This window comes from Echinococcus granulosus (assembly GCF_000524195.1).
Source record: "Echinococcus granulosus chromosome Unknown EG_S00009, whole genome shotgun sequence".
Taxonomy (NCBI): domain Eukaryota; kingdom Metazoa; phylum Platyhelminthes; class Cestoda; order Cyclophyllidea; family Taeniidae; genus Echinococcus; species Echinococcus granulosus.
This window is the reverse complement of record NW_020170389.1, coordinates 662,313-681,702: the sequence shown is the minus strand read 5'-3', so window position 1 is coordinate 681,702 and position 19,390 is coordinate 662,313. Positions and strand designations below refer to the sequence as shown.

The 19,390-nt window shown below is 42.8% G+C and overlaps 3 protein-coding genes across 3 annotated transcripts in view; 1 reads left to right on the top strand and 2 right to left on the bottom strand. All coding sequences in view use genetic code 11, as the record gives it.

The window, feature by feature from the left end:
• Positions 1-1,066: 1,066 nt before the first annotated feature.
• Positions 1,067-4,465, top strand: EGR_02097 (pol polyprotein; the record flags this gene model as incomplete). The annotated part of the gene is made up of 4 exons (XM_024491346.1): positions 1,067-1,143; positions 1,465-1,749; positions 3,289-3,351; positions 4,090-4,465. 4 exons carry the CDS (start codon positions 1,067-1,069, stop codon positions 4,463-4,465), a joined length of 801 nt encoding a protein of 266 aa, XP_024354199.1.
• A 3,943-nt stretch (positions 4,466-8,408) lies between these two features.
• On the bottom strand, positions 8,409-15,351 carry EGR_02096 (Nuclear pore complex protein Nup160; the record flags this gene model as incomplete). Its single annotated transcript, XM_024491345.1, has 19 exons — positions 8,409-8,498; positions 8,891-9,034; positions 9,104-9,443; positions 9,515-9,765; positions 9,835-10,149; positions 10,211-10,618; positions 11,128-11,224; positions 11,403-11,571; positions 11,808-11,931; positions 12,008-12,281; positions 12,372-12,568; positions 12,642-12,948; positions 13,026-13,224; positions 13,387-13,544; positions 13,845-14,028; positions 14,126-14,342; positions 14,421-14,516; positions 14,577-14,884; positions 15,141-15,351. The coding sequence occupies 19 exons, from the start codon at positions 15,349-15,351 to the stop codon at positions 8,409-8,411; spliced, it is 4,089 nt and encodes a 1,362-aa protein (XP_024354198.1).
• A 2,772-nt stretch (positions 15,352-18,123) lies between these two features.
• EGR_02095 (Rho guanine nucleotide exchange factor) overlaps positions 18,124-19,390 on the bottom strand; it is a gene marked incomplete at both ends in the record, with an annotated part of 51,241 nt that continues 49,974 nt past the window's right edge. Inside the window, one exon of the mRNA XM_024491344.1 lies at positions 18,124-18,515. Coding sequence (XP_024354197.1) covers positions 18,124-18,515 — 392 coding nt within the window. The remainder of the gene's footprint in view (positions 18,516-19,390) is intronic.

Below are 19,390 nucleotides of genomic sequence, written 5' to 3'. Positions count from 1 at the left end.
ACAAAGAGTTTCAAAATTTGCCCAAAGCACGGCCATAAAATATCAGAACTACACTGACTCGACCTTCCTTCTCTCCATAATTATTGCTTTCTACGTCGATCACCTTGCCTATCTCTCGGTTTCACTTATTCCTCTCATGTGGAAGCGCCTTGAATGCAGCAATCCTGAGAAGTCGCAAGATCAATTAGTGCAGCCACCCGGCGAGTTACGCACCGTTCTCGACTCGTGGAGGTGCGTGTTGATTTCTCCACTGCTGCTCCGAAATCAGCAAGATTGGCCAGCTTGCTAGAGACTGAAGAGGTACTGAAAATTTTGGACTCCCATCTTATTCCCTAAGAGTACTATTTAATGTGAAATGAGCGCCTCGATGGGTATGAGTCAATGAGCATGCCCTTACCGGACTGTTTTGAGTTGGGAAATGTCTGTAGGTGAGTTGAAGAGGGCAACAACTTAGGAGAAACACCTCTAACGATTCTCTTGCATAAATTCAGACACATATTTAAATTGCACACTTAAAAGCATGCTAATGGAGAACGCTGCCTACTGCTTGAATACACAAACTATGGCTATCTAGAGGTAACTATTTAAGCCGATGATGGCCACGCAACACATAGCACCTCGACTTAACACCAATATTATTTACCAAAAACTGGGCGTGAATTGACTTATTAACATGCATCGGTCCTATCGAATAGGACAATTCACTTTGCCTCACAATCAGTACAGCCGAAACCACTTTGAGACCACTTCTGTAGAAATTATTTAACATTGTCGTTAGTGATCACTGTTGCACGTCTACTTTCTCATACTGAATGAAGGCCTCAACAACCACCTTTTATGGCTGAGTTTGATTTAAGTGCGATTGTCATGAGCGTCAACGATGTTTACGGCACACATGCCTCCAAATTATCTAATTCAGAGCCCCTTCAATCCTAGTGACATTAAGCATCAAATTGCCTCGAAGCGCGCAACCCAAGTCTATTTCTGATGCCGAATCATAATGGTAGTGCTTGGAAAAATAAGTAAAACTGAGAGTATATTTTGAAGGCCCTAGTTATCGCGAACAATGCTTTGGAATAAAACTGCTATTCAGGCGGCAAAGTTTCCTTTATGTCTGGATTTGGCTTTGTTTGCATTTTTGAGGTTGGTTTTCTGCGTAGCACAGAAGCTAGTTTAGATTTTACGGAAGGTACTTTCTCTACCCACCATGACGCCTTAATCTCAGTCAACTTTTGCTCACCGATCGTTGAGAATACTTACATCGTCCTGTTGGAATTTGCAGCAACAATCTAGACCACCTTTATTCACATTCTGCTCATGTCACTGATAGCAGAAAAGAATTTCGGAAGTTCCGGGTGAAACCCATGAATATATCCTCATGAAAATGTGCTAGGGTGAAAATAACACGATTTTAATACCTAGGTTATGCACAGAGAATGTTTGAGCTATCCAGGATCCACCTAGATGCATGTCATTTCTTCTTGTAGAAGAGGTAAATGATCTTTTCGACGAGATGCCGAGTGACAAGGCCAAAAATGCATCAAAACTGACATGGGTTTCACCGATTACTCTAGTAAAGAAAAAGACCAAAAGTCTCCAGCTGTGCATCGAATGCAGACAGCTGAACTCATTAATAAAGAAGGACGCCTTTCCACCGCCCCACCTAAACGACTCTTTAGACTCCCCACACAATTTGAAGTCTCTCCAAGTTAGATTAAATCGGGCTATTACCAAGCAGAGATGGGATCAGTAGGGAGGAGGAGACAGATTTTATGATAAGAATCGAAATTCATGAAATGCAGATGCCATTTTTGGAATATCCAATGCAGCGCCCATTTTACAAAGCCTTCTGCAAAACGCGCAGACTAGACCATTCCCAAACCATTGTGCAATATACCTGAATGGCATACTTGTCTTTGGTTGAGATATTGGGGTTCATAATCTCAACCTCAAATCCCCATTATAGACCGCCTGGAGGATGCAGGTTTGGGACTAAAATGCTCTACAGTGCTCAGCCGATCTTCTGGAATGGAGAATACTGAGGACCACATACAAGAAGTGAAGACCTAGCCAACACTAGTGTAGCGTCCCGAAACTTCCTGAAGACGAAAGAAGACACAGTACTTGGGCAGAATATATATGCTCAGCACGGAGAAGGCGTCTGGGCTATTGGCATGGCCCAAAAGGCCAGACCACCCAGCGAGGTGCAAGGGGCTAATTCAAAGTACAAAAGTGGCGCCTCACCAGGACCGAGGGATAAACCACTATCGTATTACACTAGCCTAGCTCACAGAATATCATAGTGTTCTGGGCTTGACAGGCTACTACGGGGGTTTTGTTAAGGGTTCTCCTATGATTGTTAGCACATTGCATAATCTTACAGAAAATCAAGCGAAAAGGGAATTCATGTGGGGGAAGAAGTACAATGAAACGCTCAGAAATTGAAGCCAGTGGTATGGTTTGCACTAGTTCCAGCATTACCTCTGTCATCTGTTCAGGACACTGGAGTTAGTGATGGCCATGTACACTCGTAAAAGAGTGGCGAAGGCTTCGAGCAATTTATTGCTTATACGAGTGCTAAACTTAACAAATAAACGAAGCAGAGTAATGTGGAACAAAGCGAACTATTCTCTGTTTTCACAATAGTTAAGCGCTTGAGATATAGACTGATATCTAAGGTGACAGTGAGAACAGATCATCAGGTGCTGACCTAGTTAAAAACAAGGAAAGAGATGGATCGTTTGGTGGTGCATCGGTGTGAGGAACTGCAGCAGAACGACTTCACAATATAGTAAGGGAAAGGGATTGCATTTAATAATGCAGATGCCCTGACACATAGAGCAGACCTAGCAAAAAAACCAGTGCCATTTCTGTGAATACTATAATTTTGATCTAACCCACTAAATGCCAGCTGAGAAATGTGGGAATTACCGACCCCGACACGGTGCTGTCTCACGAGAGGCTCCCTACATCCAGCGGTGAAAGGGACGTTCAATTTTTGAGGTAACACCGCTCTTTAACATACTCTGTTTAAAAAGAGTTTTGCGCATAGTCCCAATATTTGTCTGGAATACGTTTGTGTTGATGACAGTTGACCCCGTTAAATGGTTGCTTACCTAATCCTAATCTGACAGGTTGGTGCCTATAATTTTTATCCTTCCGTGTTAATTGCGTGCTTACCGAAATCAAAATATTTTTCGCTTCAGATTTGCCTTAAATTTTATTTCGGATGACCAATTTTGGGCAGAATTATTGATGTCAGTGGAATTGTGTTGTTTATGTTTACAGTGCGGTGAGAAGCACTTCAAAACGCGGGGTGCTTGCTTTCTTCGCTCGTTGTGTGGCCCCGAGGTAGTGACTAAGAGACGGTTTTTTCACAATAGTTGAGGAATATCCTGTTGCGATTATACTTAAGTTTTGCATACATGTACTCGACTGCTGTTCTTAAATCCATTCTCTTTGTCAGCCTTCTTCACAACACCACTTTGGAAAGTTTCATTTAACCCTACTTGAGTTTTGTTTTTCTTTCTTTTGGATAAATACCGTTTTACGGCCGTTGAATTCGCTTTGTAAACTAATAAGCTTTAACACATCAAACGTTTTGGTTGTGTTAGTAGTGTGGGTTTCGATAGACGATAGACTCCCACAGTAACGAAGTCACCTGCTGTTAATTTTCTTCTGAGATAATTGCTTATTCTTGGGAGCGATTGTCAATGAATCTCGATCATTAACATGGGCCTGTCGAAGTGAGTTAGTCTTGCGATTATTTCCCATCTCGCTTCGTTACTGATTGTTATTCCAATGGATTTGCGGGTATTTGAACTAGGTGCTTTGCAGTTATCAGTTTACTCTACATCATAGCTCTTGCTTATAGCATTGCCTATTTAGGCCTGGTTGTGTTCTTACAGTTAGTTTAACTATGTGTTCTGGACTTCTTTCTTATAGAATCGGATCACCCGATTTGCGCCCTTCACAAAACCAGGAGTACATGAATGCTCCTTAAAATCGTGTTATTAAGAGGTTTTTTTATTGGTTTTGTTGCCTTTGTTTGATGCTTAACAACATCGATGTGCTTGCATGAGTTTGTAGATGTTTCTCGCCAACCTCACCGGCCAACCCTTCCCCTACTCAGATGACACATATTAAGCCGAACTATGGACTACTGCCCTTATGTTGTTCTCAGCAGAACAACATTGATCAGTCTACCAAGGGACTGCCACGTGAATGTTATGGTCCCTTTACAGCAATTGAGTTGGATTCATCCCTCACCGTACCCGTCCCGGAACATGTGAAGACTTCTCAAATGATAAACCCATCTGCATCGAATTGGAAAGGTCGGTGTTCCATGGACCCCTGGGAGAGTATTAAGCCTATATGGACACCTGACGGTGGTGAGCGTTTAGTCACGAATGTTGCCAACCAGCGACATACGGTGCTATTTTCTCCACTTCAATCGAAGTTCTGAACTTTCTGACGTTATTAATAACGTTCTGCTTTTAAAGGAGGACTTATGCAGCTTTCTGTTTTGAAGGCGACTGTACTAGAAATCCTTTCTTGTTAGAATTGCTATTTAAAAGTGTCTAAAAATTTTTCAGCATGGTGCATTGCAGGAATTGTCAGTGAAAAAATGTCATAGTCTCATGCGCCAATTTGAACTGTATGATTGCATTTGTTAACTTTGGTGGTTCATTTATCAATCCTACGGTCATGGTTATGTGCTGCACATCGACTCAAATTTGTTTTACTTGACGATTCTGAGAGGACAGTTTTGGTGGAAGGCGTCCCAAATTGGCCCAGAAGATGGATGCATGACCGGCTCAATGGATGCACCGACGATGTACATCGCTGCAAGTGTGAGGGCTTTAGAGTGACATAAAAGGAATTTGACTCGAGGGCTTTGGTAACAAGTCAACCACAGGATTGCGGTCAAAAAGTGGCGAAGGCAGAGCGGTCGATGTCTGCGCTTATAATATCGCAGGACTTGTGTAGCAACATCTGTCTCAGTGAAGTCTGTCGGAGAATTGTGATTGTAGGTGAGAACATTGTAAGAGCAAAAATCTGTCAGCTGTCTTAATGAAAATCGGGAAATTGTTTATTAGTAGTGATCCAAGGTACTGATCTTATTTTAATTGGCATGGAAGGGTCTTAAAGCGATGAAATGAGGCAGTGAATATTCAAACGCTGACTCATTTTTAGAAGTCTAGATCGGGTGAGTGTCGCCGAATTACATAGCAAGTATCTAGAATCATGAAGATGAGAAGCTGTCCAACGGGAGGCGACTGCATAAGCACAGGTAGCATAATTTCAGTGTATACGAGGATCACTTTCGACGAAATTGATTGTGGAGGAGAGTCTCAGTATTCAGAAGAAGAGTGTGGTTGAAAATTGATACGACGCCTCGAGTTTGCACAGTCAAATATATGGTAAAAAATTATCAGCACAATGCAATTAGCCTGGCGCAACGGAGAATATATATTTTCCTCACTTGGTGCTTTTTTGTCAGGTTGCCTTGATGAAGTACTTTAACGATTAATTGTGCAGATAGACACTAATGTTCGATTGCTAGTCGATTGATAGCAGAGGTCAGTCGGTTACCATGATTAGGCGTAACCTAAGTCGATGAGACACACGTGGACACGAAATCAGGTAGTCTCCGCTCCCTATTCTCCAGGCGTCACCGCGTGTACCGAGACTTCGATCCAGTAAGTGAGGGCGCGAAACAAAACAATTACAAGTGGACTCTAATAGAAGGCTGTAGCGTGTCGGTTACTGCAAATACGCGTACCTGAAATTGCACACACCGACTCAGTCTTCGGCGGTCTTTGTTCCGTGTAAGTCAGTAAAGACATCTGTTCTAAAGTCCTGGTTTATCACCTCCCAGAGACTGTATCACGTGATTTGACTGTCTAATCCTCTTTGGCCTGTTTTTCGTTTACCTGTTACTCAACTGTGGGCATTTTATCAATCTATCCCATATTTTGCTTAAAGTTAAAATCTTTCTTTTGATGCTCTCTCCCCATAATCATGAACTTGAAAATATGGTTTAAAGGGTGCATTGTGACATGACCGCTATAAGTATGGTGATGAATTTGATCCATTTTGCTGTCAACGAATTTTGTTAGTTCTCGCATTTTTACTTATGACATTTTAGTACAATTTAATATTTGAGCGCACTGATGGACGATGTGGATTCAATTTTGACATTCTGGGATAGTACATGCCCTATTTTCCCGTAGATATGTTGGGGTTCGTAAAAGATTAGTCATTTCTAGTGTGGAATCCGCTTCATTCCCCACTTATTTTGATCTCTTAAACAGGTCATCTACTGCGGACAAATTGGTTCATTATGCGGAACATACGAGAGACAGAGACATCAGGAACGCAGCACATCTGCGAGCCATGGGTCTGACTTAAAGTAATTTGCTTCTGCGAAAGCACTTCTGTGAATGGGGATACTTCTGACTTGGAATTACTTGTGTAATAATGGGTTGCAGGCATGATTTAATGTCCATTGCTAGCTCGGATAAATAATCACTTGTTTTCTTCTACTCCACTGTTAGTGCAGTCAATAACAACCAACCATCTTTGCCTTTTTACAACAAGCTCCTATATGCCATCATTCTTTCGTGCATTTCTTCATCCAATCATGTGAAGTGTGTAAGTCATACAACAATCTTGCTTTCTGTTATTCAATCCTCCATGCTAATATAATCCATACTGTTCAAACACAGCGCAAAAAAATCAGGTGATATAAAGTTGTCAAGCTACAGTAATTACATAAAAAGCAAATAAAAGGTCAAGAGGGCGTTTATTAATTAATGTAACGGACGAATAAAGGACACATGGATGATTTACAAAAATATGTAAAATTATACACGAAATACCGATATGACAAACTGAATTACTGCAGAAAACCAAGTACTTAAAAAAGAGTAATTAAAACTATCTATAGTCATAACATTCACATCCATGCCATCATTTCGTTACGCGTTTTGTTATCCAATTTCCCTTTCCCTGATCCCAACTCTCGTGTACGTAATGTCGTTCCACGAGCCCTTTCCACCATTCTCTTTCCATTCTATGCTTCCTTTCAAAATGTCGGCATGCATTTCTGTGGTCAAAATTCATCCTATCATGTGAAGCAATTTTGAGCAATCTGCTGATCTTCTAAAATAAAGAAACTAAAAAATCTTGACAACTACCCTATGCTATGGCGTGGAGTCAAGTTAGAAAGTGACGAAAGACTACCAGTTGTCAAAGAAGGACGCAATGCCACAATAAACCAGTACGATCCGATTAACCTTAACACTTTGCCCGACGAATATTCCCATTCTTCAAATTTGGGGGATCTCACTCACTCATTTGGCGAAAGCATTGTCCGGACATTTGCAGGGTATTTAAAGGATTTTTGAAATTTTTCAAACGCTCGTGCAAATAACTATAGAGGTGTTGGCATCGAATCCAATCAGAAGAGTGTATTAATAATAGTATGTATCTTCTACTACTTTCTAGCAAATCTCACTTTTGGTGCTAAAAGTACAACCTTTACCACTGCATATTGATTTAAAGAAACCTCATTCCGCTAAATATATGCCCACAATTTGAAGTGATTGTCAATTCCACTATAAAGTTGCGCATTCCGCTGATGTCTGGCGTAGCGAGTCGCACGATCTTGAATTGCATCCACTCGGCCCACCAGATATCCTACTTATTATTTTTCCTTCTTGAGGAGACGCTGCCTCAACGCTCAAGACTTTTGCAAAAATCCAATTTCGGCGGCTGATCATACTGGTCCCACCTAAATCTCCTCTTGAAATATGCCTTACTGACCCAAACTCCCAATTCACTATTGTAATATTTGACATGAATGAGACATCCTAAAGACAAACGTCACATAAAATTAAACGAAAGATTCAAAAGTGGAACGCGTAGCCGGAATGCTGTCTCGCCAACACCGATGCACAAGTAAAGCGCCCCACAGGTGCATTTAACAAGTTTTTACCTTTGAATGCAGACAATTGGTGTGCAAACGCCGATATAACCCCATGATGTGACAATGAGACTACTCCTACCCTACAGACATCCCCTCGATGTTTTGCGCACAATCCACATACACTTGCATTCGTGTACTTCGCCGAAGAATAACGCTCTTATTTTACCACTATTTAGACACACGAACCCTCAAAATGGGTGTTATTCCGCATCAAATCAGGTAACATGCCAAAAACGACACAAATTTCATGGAAGGCACAACCTTAAAGGCATAAGGTTAGCATTTGCGCTGGTTATGCAATTTCAGTCTTCGAATAAAGCGGGTGCTAGATACGCATCTGAAAGGGAGGCACTCACGCTAACGAATGACCCAAACTTGTACAAAGACTGTTTATTTAATTGAGTGTACAGCATGGTTAATGCAATTGGAGTGGTCGACGTTTTCCATCCACCAAGACTAACGTGGAGTAATACTCCTTCATCAGTGACTGCAATTTCGCATGCATCTGAAGTGGAGAGGGGTAAAAGGATTGACGAAAATCCGAAGAACAACAATGATTCGATTTGCAATCAGAAAAAAATGAGGCAGTCAAGGAGTATTGTCACAGGCAGTGAAGGTGGAGCAGTCCCGTGCATTTAAGAAGACCAATTAGTAAAGACCCACCCAAAGTGCATTGCTTCATTATTGGCCCGTTAATTCATAAATACTTGATAAACATTTAAGGAAAGTAGCCTAATTTTGCACAATTTAACATCATTATGTGCTTCGGATGGGAAGCTAGGCGACCAATAACAATAACACGAGATTTCAAATCTGCCAAAACTTACAAACCAAACTAGCTCAGTGTCATCGGTATCATGGTACTAGAATCGATCGGATCAAGTGTGTGACACTTACTGAATAGTATGCTTGAGACTTGTGAGAAACGGAGGCAAGGGCCTCCAAGAGGCGAACAAGAAGGCTGTGAGGAAGATATATTGAAGAGGAAGCAACACGCTCCGGAGCAGAGCACAAATTCAGCTGAAGCTGCTGCAGATCAACCTGATCAACAAAAGGGCACAAGGGTTATTCATCGTCCTGCGAGAGAGCAGGCATGTACGTAAAAAGTACCTCTTTCAACAGAGCCGGACATTGGCCGGTTTCAGGACCGATAGCGGTCAAAAGAAGGGCATTCGCAAGACGAGAGGCTTCTCGCAGCTGGTTATGGTCGAAAAGAAGGCGCAATAGAGGAAAAATAGGGCCAGAAGGACCGCTAGAGAGAAACTGCATGAGCCAGCAGGGCAGCTGAATGGATGAAAGTTGGGATAATGATCCTGTAAGTATCGTGCGACAGGCTAGCAGACCGAGGTCCCACTTAGCTCGAGGCTTGTCACCGACCACTAAAACACCACGAGAGTCCAGGCTGGTCAGTAGGACCTTCAGCAAGGACCAGTAGAGATCGAGGAGATCGCTAGAAGAGCAAACGCCTGTGAGGCGGTGTTGAAGCGTGCATGAATACCCTGAATCGTTTTAGGTACGAACCTCTTGCGATTCTCCTCCATCATCACGTCACCTGCAACACCAAGGTAGTCGGATAAAGTGGCCAAGGATTTGGTCACGAGAACTCGCTCAACATTCAATGGCGCAGTGGTATTCGTGAGCGCGGGCAGACAGGGAGCAAATCCGTCTTTGGTGGTCTGTTTGTGCTCTGCCAGTGCTACACAACGAGATGCAATAGCAGTGACCAAAGGTGAGGGATTGAGATTGAACGCAACAAGCATCTGGAGGGCCTCCTATAAGGAGAATACACGGTATTGCCAAAAACTGTTCATAAGATTGATGGGAGGTGGAGTGGAGACAACCTCGTATAGTGCAGTAGCGATGAGAGAAGAGTAGAGATCGTGGATTGAAGTGTTCCCCACCCGCAGCATACCCTGTTCCCAAGAGACCTGAGCTAGTTGAAGACGGGCCCGCACCACTAAGTACTGATGCTCCAGATCCGTGAGTTGAAGAATACGATGATCCCCAGCTTGATGACGTATGACATTGTTTGAATTCGAAATGCTCTCAACCATGAGCATTTCCTCATTCCTCCTTTCGCCTGGACGGTTCTCGCTAGCGTCCTCTTCCTCTTCCACGTCGAAGGCCCAAGAAACGTCCGACGTAAGGGCAGAGGACTAAACAAAAATCAGGTTAATTGAGAATTTATCACGAAAGCGAACGCATTCAGTGGCTGACAGAGACCCTCATATCATCAAGAAAGGCGGCTTTTGAATCACGTCTGATGATCCACTGATCCTGAACCGGCAGCAATTCAAGGGTATTGATGCAAGTTGAGAGACAGAGGGCTTGTTGTTGCAGCACCGCCAAAACCCACGACCCAGCGCCCCAGGGGCCATCGGATTTAGCGAGTCGAAACGGAGTCGAAGGAAGCAGTGCAGACTCCTCCGCAAGCCGAACAGCCTGCTCAAAACACACTTCCACAGCAGAATGGAATTTCGAGTGGCGCACATAGTAGGCATAGAGAACGGCATAAAAAATATTCTCCTCCTGCCCCGCTGCGCTTTCCTTTAACGTCTGCCGTCGTGGTACCGACTTCGGTAACACATCAGCAGCCCGAGCTCTCGACTTGAGGGTGGAGACCAACTAAAAGTAAAGTACATCTATCGGCCTAAATATTATCGATATGAAGGTTAAGTTGACATCAAAAGCACGTTTGAAGACACCATGGTAACCGCTTGATCGTCTTCAAAACTGGGTAACGATGGAAAATGCAGGTGTTGCCTTTTTCCCTCTAGTTATATCAATTATGGCGTTGGAGAACCCCTTTTAAGCAAATAGTGCAAGGAAAAGGCCTTGTAGTGGGGAGTAGTTTAGCTGTCCAAAGTTGTTCTACTATTTGCCCATCGGCGATTTCTACAAGTCCGTATCAGCCTTGTCCAAAGCCTTGTTTGTACTTTCGCAACTACAAACCATCTCCAAACAACCGAAAGGCCGAGCAAATTGCCAATTTCGGTAATGCCTTTTTAGTTCAATTGGCAAATAAGCGGGGAAAAAGCACTGTACATCCCTAGTACAACCGTTGAAGAGCACTTAAGTTCAACATCAATAAGTATCACAAACAGTGAAAATGCACAACATATGGGAGGAGCTACCTCACTTTCTAGGGATCCATATTCAAAGTTCACGAGTTCAGTGGTTTGGCCCCGATCACAGAGCGTAGTGATTAACAGGTGGAGACAATCGCGTTGTCTAAAAGTGAGTCATGATTCGATTAATGATTCCGAAGTACCGCACTTTACGCCTTTTTCTAAAACAAGCACACTTATAGGTGTAATAGCACCGAGGAACAAGATGATAATAGAAAATGAAGCATAAAAGACTAATTACAATAACTTGCCTCGCTTTATCGGGATTACTTATAACCAACGCATGGGCCCTTGCAACATTCCCAGTGGCGAGTTCGTGGCGGAAAATGCGGGTACGAAGAACCGCCTCGAGTTCAAAGAGATTTTGTGCGAGGCTGAGAAATTCCGCATCATCAGTACAAACAGCAGATGTGGGGAAGAGACCGATGTGACTCGTCTTAACTCCTGTTGCTGTGAATGCAGGAGTGGTAAAACAGTAGCTCAGCGGCACTCAAACCACGTCACTTCTCAACAAATCCAATCAGCGAGGAATGTGATTACGGTAATATTTTAAACCTATTGCTTCTTACTATTTTAACGAAAAATTTACGTGTAAGTGCTGATAAATGCCAGATACACCTATTTCATCCGTCCACAGCAAAAGACCGCTATGCTGCCGTACACAGGCGATGCAAGTCAAGGATTACCTCCAAAATCCAGGAGACCCGCAGCACAAGCGTCACTAGAGGCTTTCTGGATAAGTTCTAGTGCATACTCGCACAAGCGAATGACGTGTTGGGACTTGTCAAGCTGTTCTAACACTGGCATCGCCTATGAAATACGTCAGAGGATAGTTATTGGCACGAAAAAATTAGCCATATAATTGCATTATTCAAACCGCACATACTTTGATCAAGTACCGAATTTGAACTTCGTCCACAAGGAGCGGAGTGGAAAGTAGACCACGACTATCTTGAATGGTAGTAGGAAAACAGAGTAAAGTACTTAGAGCGAATTCAGCAGGAAAAAGCTTTTCCAAGAGAGAGCACGGCGCTGCAATATTTTCATCAGGGGCCAAATCCGATGAGTATTCAGTAGAAAAGGGATGCAAACGACTGAGCAGACGGCGTCGCAGATACAATGAACCTTGGATATATTGTTCAACCGCCTCGTCTGTGAGCCTGAAAACGTTTACGAGAGGACAGGAATCCAGTTGGCTACTTCAAGCGGTGAAAATCCACAGCTCTAACACAATGACAATAGTGACGAACCCGGACCACAACAACGCAAGAAAAGCACACATATGAAGTGCGTTTACATCTCCCGGCCACCAAAACCCATTTCTCAGGATAGGTTTTGATTTTCCGTCTATCTGGCCATCTCGACAAACACTTGGCAGACCTTTCAGATCGATATTACCGAAAGCATTTGGTGCAAGGCACTTACACAAGGTCAGTAGCTCCTTACACTGTGGTAAAAAAAGACAATACGAAAGTTGCCTCGGGCTACAAAACATCTTAAAAAATAAAAGAGAGCATTACCCGAGCGCCAAGTAAGAGATGTTTGAGAAGAGGAGCAACAGTTTCGCCGTTTTTCAGTACAGGAAAAAGATCCTTTTGAAGAGCCATAATGATTATGGAGGCGTGTGTTCTCCAGGAGGGTTCGTCTATACCCCCCGAGAAGACAGAGAAAATCTCGGGAGCGGAGAGAATGAGCTCCTCGAGAAGACTCAAGCCGGAAAACTGAAAACACATCCTGTTGGAGGTAGACTGGTAAACATTACGAGGGACGGAGTCCATAGATCGATCTTCCATGCCAAGTATCTTGAGATGAGTCCACACCAAAGACCTGAATTCATAAAAGAAGCTCTTTACCAATCATTATACTAACACTCAAGCAGGCTTCGGAGGTAACAAGTGGCTCACAAAAAACTTTGGTCTGACGGAGACGCAGCGCGGGTAATGGTGAGCCACTGGATGACTGCAAGGCATCGATAGGATTGCTGCAAATGATCCTCTATCCGAGAAGATCCGAGTGAGGTAGCAGAGTGGTGGTTGCAGTGGCGCCAAAGAAGGTGCATCGCGACACAGAAACGTAAGCTAGTGTTTGCTGTCTGCCGGACACCTTGACGCAGCAATTCCGCAGACAGACATGATCCGAAACTCAGAAGATGCGAGGGTTGATAAAGGCTTTTATGTGTCGAAACATTACCTACTGAATCTTAATCAAAACACTGGGTTAGTATGGAGCAAATATGACTGGAGCAGCAATTATTTCGTGATGTACCCTTCTCGACTTCCTCCTCTTTCCCCAACTCTGCGGCAGTGAACTCGATTGGATACGGTGTGAAAAGGAACTCCAGAAACCAACTAAAAGCGTCCTCCATTCCTTCCATAACATCGTCCTCTTCCCAATCAAATAACTGATTAGCTGGTAAGTCTGCCCTACAAATCAATGACATTACTACCGATCATTTTCAGTAAAACTGAAGGCGAACGCAGATGAAGATTGATCCAAAAAATACTAATTATAAAGTGTTTAACAAAAAAGCCCATTAAATTTTTTTTTGTATAACATACAAACGGATAAGACGGTTATGAAACTTCTTCCAACAATTGAGATTTAACTGAGCTAATCCACTTAATGTACTGAAACAAATCTGACTGCTTGATTACTGGAGCATCAAATTAAATGATATGGTTTAGTAAAACGAGCGTTTATAAGCCTCGCAGGGAAGTACTCACAGAAGTTGATTGAGAACAGTTTCGGTATGGTGAAAGTTCTCGAGATTCTCGCAAATCTTGCGTTCATGTTCCAACCAAACTTGGCTTTGGGCAAGACCCTTGACAATTCGACGACAGCAAGATACGAGGCGTTCTCGAGCGCGTAGTTTGGTGACTCGCTGATTTAACGCCGATGTCTCGAGATCTAGAATGAGGTGCAAAAGACATTAAAAATAGATGCTCGCGATGTGATGCCATGGAGACAGGAGGAAAGGAGTGTAACCTGCCTGACTCGGTGGGACAGTAATCGAGAAAGGGTGAGTTCAAGAGGCCCTCCTCTGTCGATTGAAGACGTCGTGCCACGGAGAGGCCGGAACGATGCACAACGACGACATCCCCATTCGACTTTACACAGAATAAACCAAGAGGTTCAGAGGCTCGTTGGTGGTAGTCCACGATAATCTGGTGGAAAGTCATCAGGAGGGTCCGGAATTCGGCAACAGAGAGTGACGGTCGGAACTAGCGGTTATACCAATGAAAGGTGGTGATCAAAAGTGAAGTGGAAGGGAATGGAGAGACCTGTTAGACTCTACTCACGACTGAAATGAGTGCGTGACTGATTTCGTCCCTCATAGTTGTCACAACGTCGTCTGGGGGACATTCCTGTGGTAGGTGATGCGACTGCTTCAATGACTAAAAAAATGGTATAAGCAGACCAAGTGCTAATGCGGCATGAATAAGGTGCTGGCTAACCTTGAAGGCATCGTGAATCGCCACTTTAGCGAAACGACCGGGAGTGAAAATGAAATCCATGAAGGCGGTTAGATCAAAGCTTTCCTCGACAATGTCACTGGGCATAGCGAGCTCATCATTGTAACCACGTTGTGGGATGAAAATGGATGGAGGCAATGGTTCTTGCCATAATTGCATGTTGGCGTATCCGATCAACGATGAGGTGGATATAAGAGAGGGTTGGGAACCGTCTGAATCGTATTTATTTAACTGTAACGTGGATTGAATAGAACCCTCTTCATTTGGGACATCTACTATTGACCATACACCTACAATCAGAAGAAAAAGCAATTACCTATTCCATAAGAATATGAACATACTTAAAATGGGTAGTTTAACTCCAATCGAATTGACTCCCATTGAAACGTCTGGAGCGCAAGAAACATCATGGGACAGAAACGGGGCGAAATCGACTAGCGAACAAACTGCGGGAGCAAAAGAAGCTTGCGGGTTTGCCATTTGTTTCATGGGCTCAACGCGAACAACATCAAAAGCGACTTTGTTTTCATAGTTATCCAATCTAACCCATATCCAATAGGTCATCTGAATAGGTGGTAGTGGGAACCTCTTCGTTGGTAGAAGCTCCAGATAGATGAGCGCAAAATTTTTGGATGTTTTGACACAATGATTCGCACCAGGTGCAAACGCCAAAGTGCGTTGTTTCGTAACAGTGAAAGTATCGAAACAACTGGAAAAGGTACTCAAGCATTTCAAAAGATCGATCGTGGAAACGCATTGGCAATGCTGGAAGAAATAATTAAAAAGAAAATTCTAGTACTTCCAAATCCCAGGCGCGTAAATAATGATCCTTGCAAACGCAAATTAGTATGGGATTCGCAGTCATATCACTGAGAAAGGCTATAGATACCGGACTCTCTAGGTTTCCAGAATCTTGTTTGCTAAAAGCGATTAAAACAAATAGATAGAAAACCCACTTTAAAAACGAAGGGATAATTCCTGGCCAAAGATTGGAGAAACGCGAGACCATTGGTAGTACTTGCATTTCTGAATCAAGAAAATGGATGGCAATTAGGATAAACCTTGGTTATGATGGGATAGTGACACGAAGATGGCGAAGCCCCCTTTGAGCCCATAGGCAAAGAGAGAACAGTCCTCCTTATAGCGAGCAGTAGTGGAACATATTATTTCCTGAGATGCAAGACCCTTTACCGGATAAAATTGTGAGTCGGATGTGTATTTGCTGGTGAAAATCGACTCGTATTTATGGACCTAGTATTTAGTTCCTAAATAAATCCTACTTGTTTGTAGCACTCGAAGTGTTTGTGGTAAACGCCATCAGTCGTGGTAACCAATATGAAGAGTCCAGACCGTTCATAATATATCCCGCAGTGAAGAACTTTTGCATTAGAGAAACGAAATTCAATTGAGCCATTTGAGATGTCGTTCGCAAAAGAAAGTTCACGGATATGCAGCTTATCATACTCTGAATGCCAGAGAAAGAGACGGTCGCCAAAATCCAGAACATTAAATGCCACACCACCTGCACGGTTAAGGATTTCGCCGGACAAAGCAAATGACGTTCCGGAAGGAGCTAAATGTAAAAAGCTGCTTGCAACATATACCTTTTTCTACGTTGTATACCGTGTCTGGCTTAAAACCTAGACTATCAAATGCAATTAAGTCACAGAGCATTTTCCACACCAGAAGGCGAAACCAGGCTCGAAGCAAACCACGAGGATTCCCCCATCTGATTGGATGACAGTCGCATCATCATCAATCACTAATGGCGAGTAGCCGCAAGTAATTTTACTCCTCTTTAGTTCCCTTTTAGGAGAACTACAAAAAGAATATTTGTTACTCAACACAAGTTATTGCGATAAATGTGCACGACCTAGTTTTTCGAAATAGACTCGCAAAAATTGCTTAAATCTAGGACAGTTATGCATTATATGTTTGAAGCTTCCTATTAAACCACCATCTCAGAACCAAACGTTTCAAATACAAGCAATACCCTCATGTGGAGCCCTTTAAGTCTCTTCTGAAGGCTTAAGGATTCACAGCAGTATGGCTGAGAACACAATACTGGCACACAGAGGAGCTGAGTCTACTGGAATGGCTGGGGATCATGCAGCGGAGCAGAAGTACAATATGGGGAGATTTATGTTCCCGCTTAATTGAGCGCGGAGTTGGGAATCCTATAAGAGTAATACACCTTGAATACTACAGTCATAGCGTTTAAAAAAGCGTTTATGAAAAAGATATAGTACTCGAGCATAATATGTATTATCGACCTACAGAATGGCTAGGTTACCTGGAGGCTAGATCGGCCGGAGGATGTGCAATGGTTGACCCCCTACGTTATCCGTCATCAAACTTGAGTGTTAAACAAACAATTCAAGTATTACATCACCCAGTTTAGAAACAATTTGGTGAAAATCACACATTATTCCTTGCAGTTTCGCTAGAACTACAAAGGTACAATTTCAAAATGTCAGAATAAAGTACTTCCTCCTTTTCCACATACCGGTGTCGCCTTTTTTTCCTTTCTTGGCATATCAGGTTACAAAAACCAACAAAATCCAAAATGATTTGTAAAATCAGCAAGATGTATTTCCAATGAGTTTATAAAGGCAAAATGCCTAATCCTATTACCAATAGTATGTTACCTGTGTATGATTTCACCAAAATTGGCAGTAAATATGAAATCTCACATTCGGAAACTAGCATAAAACCCAACTTAACACTTCTGCACAGTTCCGTGTTTACAGACTGCTTCGTGGAACGCCTTTTGGCTTACCATTCTATTTACATAATTATGCAATGGCCTTCCCTTATCCCATCTCCATCAACACCACCATTCTTCCCTAGGACCCCCCTCATCAAACATCTACGTCCAACATAATTAACATAAGACTGATCTTTATTTTTGTCTTATCAGCCCCAACAACTTTTGTCATTACCCTTCACTACTACTATGGCCCAATGCTTATAACCATTACTTAGATCCAAGCATTTATTAGTGTACCCAACAACCCAACTTAATCGTCGCTCCAACAACACCACTCTACAAGGAAAAGTAGGCAAAAATCACCTCCTTTCCTCCTCCCTATTTTCTGCCCCTATCACGTGTCAGCCTTTTGGCATGGCATAACGTCATCGCGTTTCCCAGACTAAGCAAGGTCACAGCCGCCTCTCATCACCACAAATCATTCCTGTGAGAAACTAGTAAAATCAATCCATTCAAGTCAAAGGGATTTATTTATTCATTGGTTATTTAAATGAAAGATACGATGAAAAAATGGGAAAGATCAGCTCGCATTAGGCGAGAGTTCAACAGGGCTTGGGGACTTTAACTAGGCATCCCTTGTTGTCCAAAACAGTGTCCCTGCTACGCATGTGTGTATTTGCTTCCCTCTCCCATCGGAGAGGAGTTGATGGATGAATAAAAGAAAGGAAGACATTGATTGAATCTTGTCAGTCTTTCTGCACAGTCGCAGGGTATTTACATTTTGAAGCTCATTTTATTTGTAACTTGATGAGAGATGCATCAAATCCAGTCGTGTTGGACAATTTCATCACCCGAACCAAGATAGCCACTGGAGGTGGTGGACTTTTGGGAATCACTGCGCCCTACAGAGACACCATTAGGTGATGGAGGTTGGGGAGGGTCGAGTTTGTCAAGGTCACTAAACGGGATGCCAGGTCCACCGGTCTCGGTAGGGGTTAGAGCTAGGTGTGGCTTTGATCCGGTAACGGTTAATTCATCGTCCTCCTCGCTGCTGGGTTGATCCGGAATCTCCACAAAGCTGATACCACTGTCCGTTGTACAGGAAAACCCTGGGTCTCGATGGCAATCATCCATCACATGTGTGATGGCCGAGACAATGGCTGAGGCTGCCAGGCCACTGGCAATCGTCGCCAAATCCATCTCGTAGGCTCCTACATTTTAATTGATCGCAGAAAACTTATGTACATATGAGTGCAGTTGGGTCATCAATTTTACCCACTTTTTTACTAAAAACCCGCTGCCACCTCACTTAAGTACACCATGTTTAGTAGCCATTCACTTCCACTTCATATATAACCACACGGGTGACTCAAGGATCTGCACATGCCACTTATATTTCTGGGCTTCCAGTCCTTCCGTATGTTTAAATAGGGTTACTTCCATACTGTCATGTCTCAAGCCTTGGCCTTAAATCAGGAAATGTCCGATAACTTTGCCCCTCAAGAATTACAATCCCTTCCTTAACAGATCAATTTGGTGTTGAGCAAGTAGATTCGCGGAGAACCAATAAAAGAGCTCATTCGCATCCATTGTAACCGTAATAATCCGCATTGAATCAGAACAAAGACAGTGAGTGGTAGGTATTTTTTAAGACCCAGCTGCTAAAAAAAACTGCCAAATGGGAAAGACGACCATTATGAAATGTTAAAATGATTGTGAAAAGTAAAGGAACGGGATCAGAACGCGAGTCCGAGAAACGTTTCCAACTAAATGGATCACCTTTCATACAAAAATCCATTAGCATGAGAAAGGTTTGTGCAGTGGAATGTGGTCGGACTTTGATTCTTACTAAAAAAGTTTTGCTGATAGTTTGTCAAAAGAGGAGATAAAATATCAGTTTTAACCGAAATCTGCAAGGCCCATCACCATTTTTGGATTTGAAGACTCATTTTATGAAAGAGGATAATTACATATTACCCATTCTTGTCTAGACAATGAATTATTTCAACGGAATAATATTTAAATGGTTGATGCGGAGGAGCAGTTACTGGCAGCGATAGTAACAAAAGCAAGATAGGAACATCTA